The sequence below is a fragment of the Morchella sextelata genome, assembly GCF_020137385.1.
Source record: "Morchella sextelata strain SCLS chromosome Unknown scls_2, whole genome shotgun sequence".
Classification (NCBI taxonomy): domain Eukaryota; kingdom Fungi; phylum Ascomycota; class Pezizomycetes; order Pezizales; family Morchellaceae; genus Morchella; species Morchella sextelata.
Window position 1 is genome coordinate 2,768,775 of NW_025408617.1, and position 10,782 is coordinate 2,779,556.

General features: G+C 43.5%; 4 protein-coding genes across 4 annotated transcripts; 2 read left to right on the plus strand and 2 right to left on the minus strand.

Moving 5' to 3' along the window:
- Window positions 1–165: 165 nt before the first annotated feature.
- On the minus strand, window positions 166–405 carry H6S33_005987 (uncharacterized protein; the record flags this gene model as incomplete). The annotated part of the gene is made up of 1 exon (XM_044837394.1): window positions 166–405. The coding sequence occupies one exon, from the start codon at window positions 403–405 to the stop codon at window positions 166–168; it is 240 nt and encodes a 79-aa protein (XP_044699296.1).
- A 1,326-nt stretch (window positions 406–1,731) lies between these two features.
- H6S33_005988 (uncharacterized protein) lies at window positions 1,732–2,611 on the minus strand (the record flags this gene model as incomplete). The annotated part of the gene is made up of 8 exons (XM_044837395.1): window positions 1,732–1,810; window positions 1,942–2,007; window positions 2,070–2,198; window positions 2,275–2,279; window positions 2,343–2,389; window positions 2,449–2,453; window positions 2,499–2,515; window positions 2,585–2,611. The coding sequence occupies 8 exons, from the start codon at window positions 2,609–2,611 to the stop codon at window positions 1,732–1,734; spliced, it is 375 nt and encodes a 124-aa protein (XP_044699297.1).
- Window positions 2,612–5,318: 2,707 nt separating this feature from the next.
- On the plus strand, window positions 5,319–7,401 carry H6S33_005989 (uncharacterized protein; the record flags this gene model as incomplete). Its single annotated transcript, XM_044837396.1, has 8 exons — window positions 5,319–5,433; window positions 5,520–5,662; window positions 5,727–6,060; window positions 6,121–6,237; window positions 6,303–6,434; window positions 6,501–6,706; window positions 6,781–6,869; window positions 6,945–7,401. The coding sequence occupies 8 exons, from the start codon at window positions 5,319–5,321 to the stop codon at window positions 7,399–7,401; spliced, it is 1,593 nt and encodes a 530-aa protein (XP_044699298.1).
- A 1,418-nt stretch (window positions 7,402–8,819) lies between these two features.
- On the plus strand, window positions 8,820–9,622 carry H6S33_005990 (uncharacterized protein; the record flags this gene model as incomplete). Its single annotated transcript, XM_044837397.1, has 4 exons — window positions 8,820–9,092; window positions 9,153–9,269; window positions 9,329–9,484; window positions 9,551–9,622. 4 exons carry the CDS (start codon window positions 8,820–8,822, stop codon window positions 9,620–9,622), a joined length of 618 nt encoding a protein of 205 aa, XP_044699299.1.
- Between the last annotated feature and the right edge of the window lie 1,160 nt (window positions 9,623–10,782).

Here is a 10,782-nt window from a genome sequence, read left to right on the forward strand (position 1 = left end):
TTCGTTTCAAGCTCTTGAAGCACGAATAAAGGTCTGTTGGGTACACAGGCACTAGATTGAAGTGGGCTAGAGTTACTGCGGTGTTAATAAACCCGATTAAGCTTTGCTGGAATAGGATGGTTTTACACGTGGTTTGACAGCACGGCTAGGCATGTCCTAAGAAGCTTAAAAGAAGGTCCCGATCGAGGTTTGCGGGGCGGGTAATAGGGCAGGATCAATATCTCGGTCCCCCGCCAGAGCGATGAAGTTGTTGAAATCTTTCGGGAAACCGGAGGTAAGATGTCCATATATATGGTCCGCATATCTCCTAGGCCTGTCAAAACCGCCCCGAACCCCCAACATGGAGAGCACAGATCCCATCTTTTTCTGTTTGCAGAGGTCGAAATCATCGGTCGCGTGTAACATGGTGTGTCATGCACGTTCGAGTCAACCTCGTATCTGGTGTAACATTGGCATTCTAATTGGGTTATGGATGAGGTTAATTGACGAGGATCGCTCATGACTCCGCCGGTATGCGTGCCGAGAGCCCCTTGTTTTCGATGCAGCTTCCCCTATCGAACCTTAAAAAACTTGGCAAATAACATAAGCTAGAAACCATCGTGATATTCTGGTACAAGGAATTGCGATATATCGACCACTCGTGTCAGAATCCCCATTGCAACGCAGCGATATTAATACGAGGCCTAAAACATTCACGTATACTAGTAAAACGCTACGTACATGTGAGTACTAAGTAAAAGAAGCCAAATGCTAGTGCGCATGCGTCTTGAGCTCTAGCCTAGGATCCTCATATCTGTACATAGCCGTATTCAATAAGGCTGGCTTTCTGCAATATATATACCGACTTAGGATGATTCGCGTTCCAGAAATTCCAGACATGTTTGTTAGCTGCCGCGTAAGCTTAGTTACATGACTTACCGCCAAGATTCGCTCATGATCAACAGTACCCCATTCCCACTTTAAATACTTATGGAGATGGCTGGCCCAATAATTGAAACCCCTCACAAGGCCATCATTTCTTTTTCCATGGAGCCCATAGAGTAGATCGATACTACGCCCATGGGAGATCTGGCACCCTGTAGCTAGTTGACGCAACCAATGAATTCCTCCTTCCAAATAACTAATTATGCTATCGTTTATTAAGAATAGTCACTGAGATTATTCTTTGGTATATCTCGGGATTCCGTCCCTTAATATGGGTCCAGATATCTGAAAGGATGTGCCAAGTGCTAGTTTAGTACGGCCGCATACTTCAACTAAATCGTCTAGTTGTAATATACATGTATTATTATATTATATATTCAAAACATCAAAAATCACTCGCTCCCGATCCATAGGACGTATCTATGGCTCAATTCACCATAGGGGGTGGGTGTCAACTTGAGTGGCAATAAATTTTGGAGGGAGAGCCTCAAGTCAAAACCCTAAACCACGCTTCTTTCGAGCTAAAAGCCGGTTTCTGCCAATGAGAATTCAAGTTGACACACACCCCCTATGGTGAATTGAGCCATACTGTCGTTCACGGGGTACGGGCACTGGGTGTTGACGGACAAGCTAAAAGAGAGACAGCCAAGCCCGGTTTCGCCTTCGATTATTGGTGAAAAACCCTGGTCCGTCAACACCCAGTGTCCGTCAATACTGGCAACGACAGTAATCGTTTATTGATTGGTTGATTGGTTGATTGATTGGCCGATTGACTGATTGATTCGTTAAGTATATACAGCCTTCCGGCTATGCAATGGTGGTACAGTCTGTCAGCCTTTGCGCACCCTGTCGATAGCAAAAGATAAACGTGGTTGCGTTACTGAGCCTGTACAAATTGTCGTTAGTTCTTTAAGTACACCTCAACTAGTAAGACACGCGAACTTCAGGTCTCTCTCTTAATATTCTCTTACAGTAGCAGGGCCAGTTACAACACAAGGACTCTTATCACCAACTCACGCTATATTATTTAGTGAGATATGCTGTGCTGATATCAATAGAAAATCCTGGAATTTGTGTATCTCACTGACCAACCTAGGGTCTATACGGAGGCCTAGGTTCTGTGCGCGCATTTGGTATATACCTACCTATGATAGGATATGTATGGTGCATGGCTAGGCGCGTGATTGATGTATCGATAGTAATGCTCTTTCTCCAGTGCCAATGAGATTTGTCTTCGCTCTCTGGTGTAGGTTTCGTAGTCGTCTTTCTTTTTTCTGAGGACGATATCGATTTGAGTGATTATACGGAGGCTCTCGGGAGTTTAAGGAGATTTAAGGAGTTTGGGGGTACCGTTTCTAGCCTCTGATTTTAGCCCGGAAGTCCCAACATGGATCCCCCAGATCCCCTCCGAGACTAACACCTCCGAGAAAACAGCCAGCTGACAGAAAAGATCTATTACGCCAAGCTACCCATGAGTCAACCAAACGGCGATGAGACGCTCTGCAGATCTGGGCACGGGACTACATTTACTTATCCTCTTGATATTTCTCTCAGGCCACTACTGTAACAAGCACCGTGCTTGGGGCTTCAGCTGTGAAGAGAGGCAATTAACTTAGTCCCGAGATACTTTTTGTCAGATCAGCGAGTTAAGTGTCTGTACTGTTCTCTCTCTTTCTCGTTTCTCCATGTCCACGACCAGAACTAACCCGAGAGAGTCTCTCCCATCTCTAGCTTTTAGCATAACTTTCCATTATCGTCTAAATGTCAACATTAGTACCAATCAGACCTTTTCACACAAAAAATACATGTAGTGTTAGTAAGAGGTCTTGTTATAACCACAATGTTCATGTATTATAGTATCCAATTCGCTCCTTGCGTAATTACGCCTCTGTTGAAAGAGACGATATGCCTTATGAATCCGCTATGATAGGTGACTGAGAGGGAAGGGCGAGAATAAAAGAAGAAAGGAGGGGGGAAGAAGAAGCCGGAGGGGAAGAGCGCCCGAGCGAAAAGATGAAGGAGAGGTCGTTGGCCTGTCGTGTACTCTCCCGTTAACTTGTACAAGTGCATAAATATGTCACCCCAACAGCCGTCCTTCATTATATCCAACTATCTCAACAACATCTTTACAAACAGCTGTATCCGCTTAGCCACTCACATTCGTTTTCAAGCTACATATATCATCTGGGACAACTAAAGTACGGAAGTAGTGACCCTGACAGTCTTTCGTAACGAGTACTTGTGCCGCTTCTATAGCTACAAGATGCGACAGCGAACAGGAAGGTAATTCATAATATATGATAAAGCAAGCAGCCCCATCACCTTCGCTCGCCTTATGGTATTAAGCCTATGATACTTTCCGATAATTAATTTTTGTGGTGCCAGATACAGGTGCACGATAAGTTTCCGTTGAGCTGAACTCACCCTGCGATCCTGTGCATACGCTCTGCTGGCAGCACATGCAACATTGATAGCGAGTGATGGGACTACAAAACGAGACAAGACTTGAGCATGAGCTCATGTAATAATACAGAATATGTATTGCGTTTGTCAATATATAAGTGCCGGTTTTGAAAAACTCTCGTGGCTTTGGGTAAATCTTCGATCTTTATCATATTCAAATACCGTAGAGCGTCTCGGGAAAACCACATCAAAGTCGGGGGGCAGGAGAATAAGGTTTGGAGAAATTGCAATGCCCGACACAAGACGCGCGTATACAATGATAAAGTCAATTTTCTAACTGCCTCGACCGACACATTAACGTACAATGCAATGGCATCTTCTCCGATTAATCGATGATGCTTCAGAAGTACTTGCCCGATTTTTAAGTGTAGAGTATAGGACGGAGGTATAGCGGTAGGTAATAAGTGATTGAACGGGCTGAGACACAGTGATACCAGTTTTGGGTAAAACGCCACCAACATACGGTGTTTGCAGGTATAACTTTATCTCAGGGCGTTCCATCACTTATTACCCATCGCTGTACAAGGAAGACCGTTAGACTAGCAACCTCAACCTCAACGATGGGCCCGCGCCTGATATAACACCTCAACTCCGAGCAAGTATCATAACCATGCGTTTTGCTGGAGGGAAATACCGTTATTCTGGGAAATAAGCCCATGGGCTTAAAGCAAAGTGCTGGGAGGAAAGTCAAGGGAAATTGGTGGTGTATGCATATTCCCGTGACTTAAGCCAATCAGCAAGCGTTTTTCTACCACTACTTTGCTTTAAGCCCATGGGTTTATTCCCAGAAATAATGGTACCCGTATATTGGTAACGATAATTATCAAGCAAAATAAATTGAATTCATTGCGTTGGGCTTCGTTGCGTTGGGCTTCGTTGCGTTGCGTTGCGCCGTTGCGGCGCTGAGGTCGTTGTAGTTCCGTCATACACTTAAAAATCGGGCAAGTAGATCTTCATGTGAAAGGGTTAACACATGAAGGGTACTAATAAACTGTTCTCGGGGATACTTGTGTTGATATATATCGGAGGGGCTCTCGGGGAGTTTAAAATTTGGGGCTCTCGGGGGGTATGTATGGACCCAGCACATGACCCTAAAAACACCCCGAACTAGTACGAATCAGCCATTTGGTTGATTTCTTAGGTCATTGTAGGGTTTGTTGGTTATTAAAAAACACCGTGCACCCAAACGATCGCTCAATCTAGCTAACCTAACCAATTTTATAGGCGCAATCTGGAAAAATTACATTACAAAACTCTTGCTTGTCGTCAGTTCTGACCCGGCCCATGGGGTAATGCACATGTATGCATGTATTCAAGCTGCCTGATTCGACACAGGCCGGATATCGGCCTGTGACGTTCCTTTTTTGCATTCCGGTTGATCAGCTAATCCGACCCGGTTCTGATCGACCGAGGATCGAATAATAGCTACCAGACTGTGCACCGTGCGAGACGAGGAACCTGCGCGCGGGGTATGCATGTACTACCTGAGTTGTATGAACCTTTTGACAGAACGATCCATTCAATCAATCCCTCAAATCCTTGAAGGTTGGAAACTACTTACCATGGACTTAAATCGATATCAATTGTTTACTCTAGACCTCTTCAGTTATTTGATGTTGGTGCCATATGATGTAGTTTTATATGATTTAGCATTATACGATTTAAAGTTAAGTATGTGAATGTGTGCGTGTCCCATGCAATTAATTAAGCCGGCGGGCCGCAGGCACCATAATACTTGCGTCTGGTGTGATAAGTTGATCTGCGGGCAGCATCGGAGATAGAAATCTAAATTCCACCACCCGCGGCAGACCCGTGGATAGATTTGAATATATCTATGTTCAGTATATAAGGAAGCATAAATCCTCTCTAACCCAGCCATTCCCCTCCTGCTTAATCATCAGCACCTCATCAAAAGAACACAGAAGAAAAAAATGACTATTCGAGCAGCAATCATCGGGGCTGGTGTATCTGGATTGGTTTCAATCAAACAGTGCCTTGAAGATAATATTGAGCCGGTTTGCTTTGAGGCTCAGGGCCACATAGGAGGTAAGTTTCGTGCGCGCGATACTCTCCCAGAGCTTTATAATTTACTCATCATCGATCTATGTTGAACGTGATATTGAATGATTCAGGTCAATGGCGGTACACTGAGCCTGATCCCCAAACAGGCGAGGTTGTTTCATCAATCTATCGCAGTATTGTGATCAACACGTCAACAAACGTCATGAATATGAGTGATTTCCCTATGGACCCAAAGATATACCCAACCTTCCCGGTATTCCACCTCTTTGTCTGTCTTTTATTGTCTCTGTCGTGCTAAATAAGAAATGTGAACATAGCACCATCGACACGTGCAGAAGTACTTTGAAGATTATGCGGATTTTTTCGGCTTATATCCATTTATTCGTTTCCGCCACCGAGTCCTGTCTATCACTCCAATCCATGACAACAAATGGCTTGTTCAGACAAGACCAGATGATGGAATTCCCACTGAAGAGGTCTTTGATGCGGTATTCGTTTGCACCGGTCATCATTCCACGCCGAATATTCCAGACTGGGAGGGCGTCGAAGATTTCAAGAGGAATGGGGGTGAATTGATACATAGTCACAACTACAGAGATCCGGCGCCGTATATTGGGGAAAATGTGGCTGTTGTTGGAATTGGAAACTCTGGTTTGTCCCGGATTGCGCTTATTTTTATGACACATGGGTCTCGATGTTAACGTTACGTAGGTGTCGATATAGGCTCCGACCTCAGTACTATTGCCAACGATTTGCATCTAATAACACGCTCGGGCGCTTGGGTTTACCCACGGTTAATATGCGGTCAGGCATATGAGACTCTAATCCGTTAGTTACACCATCATGAGGTACAGAATATTTTATTATTACAAATCTGAATATTCACTACTTAGGTCGGGCTTTCCTGGCAATACTTCCAAGATTCTTTGCTGCGCTATTCTTGCAGTTTGTTTTTACTGTGACTTTAGGCTCTATTCCACCTGCTCTCAAGCCTAAGCATGACATTCTACAGGCCCATCCTACAAGTAAGATGCTTCCAACATTAAGACCCGTTACCTTCTTGATAATATATAACTAATAATTGAATACAGTTCGCTCTGACTTATTCGAGCGGATTAGGACGGGTACAATCAAGCCCCACCGCGCAGAAATATCGCGTTTCACTGATAGAGGGATTGAGCTTACCAATGGGGAAAGAATCGAGCCATTAAGCAAAGTCGTTGCTTGTACTGGTTACAAAGTAAGGTCCACTATCATAACCCTGGATGAACTCAATGCCGTCAGGGTCATTATTAAAGTTTGCCCCAAGCTAATCGTGTATATCTTCAGATTAAATTTCCTTTTTTGGCAGATGAAATATACATGTCACAGAATGATAGCACAAATTGGGTCAACCTACACCGCATGGTTATACCACCTAAATATCCGACATTATTTTTTATTGGGCTAGTCCAGCCACTGTAAGCTCAGTTTTTCTTCAGTCCCGTCACAGGTTGATAAATAGAGTCTGGAGAGAAATATACTAATCCCCTTAGTGGTGCCATAATGCCTACCAGTGAGCTACAATCCCGCTGGGCAACCTCTGTCATTCATGGCGAAATTTCCTTGCCTCCAGCTGAGGAAATGCAAAAGCTTGTCGACCAATACAAAGATAATCTCAAAAAAACATACGTCACGAGTGCACGACACACAATACAAGTTGACTATCTCCCTTACATGGATAGTCTCGCTAACGACCTTGGTACCGGGATTTCGCCATGGAGATTTATCAAAACATTTGGACTTATTAAAGGTTTAAACGCTATGAAAGCTGTTTATTTCGGGATGCCGGGCTCGGCGCAGTTTAGGTTGTTTGGGAAAGGGGCGAAAACGGAACTTGCGAGACTGGGTTCGGAGAGAATATACATGGGACAGGACGTAGTGATGAGTGATCAGGAGAAGGAGGAATTGGAGAAGTTCAGGAAGGTAAAGGCAAAGGTAATTAGCATCTAATGGTTCAAGGATACCGTATAACTATATATTATATTATATATATTCAAAAGTATGAGGCTTTCCAGGATAAAATTAAATAAAAACTACTCGGGCCCCTCATATTAAGACACTCTCATTCGTTCTCAAATCAATAGATTTCTCGACAAAATTCGAGTGAAATAGTAGATAAATATATGAACATCACTCAATCTAGTCCACAGAACTCTTGCCATAACTTATACTTTCATAGGCCCCATTTGAATGTGTGGGAGACAAAGGATATCCAAATGGCGCTCGTAGATATCAATCTTAGATGATATTGATGCTGAGCGTTCGTATAAAAGAAGTCGAATACTAACGAGGACTTAGACTGAAACTTTCCCCGTACACGGGTGACCGTAGACGTGGCGGTGATATCATTTCAATCGTGCTACTCAGGAGATAAATATACTTTGCACACGCTATATAAAGTTGTAAATTAATACCTCCGATGATTACTTTACTGTAGGAACCTAATTCGACTAGAGCCATTCTAGACCCGTGGTCATATGCATAAGCGGGCCTCGTTAAACATGGGTCACGTACGATCACTCGAAGGAAGATCCAACTATTCTAGCTAGACCTATAGCTAGGTCATATTAATAGAGATGACCAATGCCAATAATGCAGCAAAGATTGGACACATCATGAAACTCCTCATATACTTTGATCCTAGATCTATGGACGAGCACATGGAATCATCCCATTGCAGAAATAGAGAAATATATATGCCATGGCCTATGCTGAGCCGTGGACCTTCCTAAACTATTTATACGTACAGCCCTAATTCGATCAGTACAAGATTATTTTAGGATTTGGTTATCAATTGGGCAGAAACTTTTCCCTCTTTTTTTGGCTTTTGATTTAAACCCATGGAATCAATACTGCACTCCCAAAACCTTGGCACAAAGTGCGTTTCTGTGACCCCTTTAGAACTACTAGTACGTGACATCAAATACTTCTTAGCTGGTTCCACAAGCCCAGATTTCCATTCAATTCGCGAATTCGGTTCAATCACAAGGGCTCTTTAATACGGGACGGGAAGTTATAAGATATATTTAGATTTTCCAAGAAGTATAACCTTTCTTATTGGCCAAAATTGGCGGGTTGCAGCGATCTTGTGTACCTATGGATACTTAGCACGAAAACCTAAGACAGTAAGCTATGTAACAACGTGATTCAAACGTGCTCACACGGCAGAGCAGACGTATGGCAGTGACCAATTTCAATGATATTCTCCGAGGGTAATGACAATAAATCCAGATAGGTACCTCCTACCTCAATCTTCGATTTTAATATAAATACTAGACCTCCAATTCCAATATTGTCTTCTCCAGCCCCTCACTATCAGCACCACTTCAGATATACATTCTAGATAACTATAGTCAATACAATTAGCCATGATGGGGATAACCAAGCTTATATCCTTTATCCTCCAAATTCTCTTCTGGGCCCTCCCCAGCGCCTCCAAGGCCCTCCCAGAACCAGTAGCCCAAGATTATGGTGTGTCCACCACCACGACAACCACGGAACCTACACCCTCCCCAACTCCCTACTTCAAGCTACGCGTTTGGAACCACTGGAGGGCACAACCCCATTTCGAGGGCAACATTGAACTAAATTTTGGAGGCGTCTACTACAATCTTACTCGAAACCCTGAGGGATTTGATGTGGTAATTACATACTTGAGGTGCTTCACGATATGGCCATTAACTGATCTGGGTTGCATGTAGTATTTCGATCAAAATGCCCCCGGAATGATTAGACAGAAGGAATCTGCTGCATATGCTGCTTTGATTCCTGGTGCAACAGATGGATTGTATACTTTCCATTTTGTCACCCGTGTCAGGGTATGTATTCCTCCTGCGCCTATGGGTTTGACGGTTGGTTGGCTGACGGCTTGACGAAGTCACCGAATGTGCTGTGGAAATACTTCAGTTTCAGATGGCTAGTCTGTGGACATTGCTCAGGGCAGTATTTAGTATATGATCTTCCGGGTGCTGGTCCCACTGCTTCGAGTAATTTCCTTATGGCTCCTGATACGTCAAAGCCGGGAGCTTGGAGGGTGAGTTGTGTTTTGATCTGTGCGAATAATTGATGAAGTTGCTAATTCGAAGCACCCCTGCGATAGATTTATTGGAATAATAACAATGTCAACAGTCAGCTACCACCTGGTAGTGTTTACATTCAGTTATTGAAATAAACACTAGTTATACGCCGTTTAATTAAGAAGGTACCAAGAGAAATTCCATAGTTTATATAGTATAAGAAATTGGAAAGGAAAGTCAGCCGTTAAAACTACATATCCCAACGTTAGCTGGCTCGCCATTGCATTGTGATATGACAATCGTGAAACCTTTGTGTATGTACAACATTACTTCTGGACTCGGGACACATTAGGCACGAGAATAGAAGATAAACATTTCTATTATTAGTACTTGATCACCCAATATGGCAACAATAAAACCACAGTCACATTCATCCCTTTAGTTAATGGTAGATATTCCATGCATACCCTAAAAAGGACACAGAGAAGCATCTTAATGATCCCACCGTTAGCCCTTGCTTCTCATGCGAATGCTTGACCAACTTACGTATTTAGTGCAACCTGTGAAATGCAAACATAACCACTCTTATCCCAGCTCAACGCATTGATAATAAATGCACTGTACCATATACTAACACTCAAAATGCCCAGACATATACATATCCGCCGTCTTTCTGAATGTTTTCGAATTAAGAAGACAGCAGGAATTATACCGCAGATTACTAGACATAAGACCGCGGGCAGTTGATTTAAACTAGTAGATGATATGGATTAGCGAAGTGGGGGATACTGGAGCATCGAATTTCAACGGAGACCGCTACCTGCATCGGGAGTCATCTCGAGGTGTTGCCATCGCAAATGTGATTGCGAAGAAAACAAACTTGAGAAACAAGATGATTATCAGAATCGCAAGGTTTGCGTCGTTCATGTTTGTGATTGCTTGGCGGGTATCAATATATCAACGACAAATAATTCAAAATGGCTAATTGGCCCGCTTAAACTAAACGCAGAGCTGATGGCGCTAGTAAGCTTTTGTATATCGTTGCTATTGATTCGATCGATGAATTAGTAGGTGGTGGTGGCGAATCTTATTCCAAGAGGCGGCCGGGCCGACCAAGCTGGGAGACGTACGTCCAGAGAGAGCTTCCTAGCTACTTGGCTAGGCAGCGTATGACTGCTATAGCTGAGCAGCCGTATACGTAAGGATTCGAATTCAATCGACTGTGTGAAACCGTAATATGATGCTAAAATCGGGGGGTCGTCGAGTTTACACCTGCGATTCAGGGTAAATATTTCGCGGGGGGTTCCATAAAATT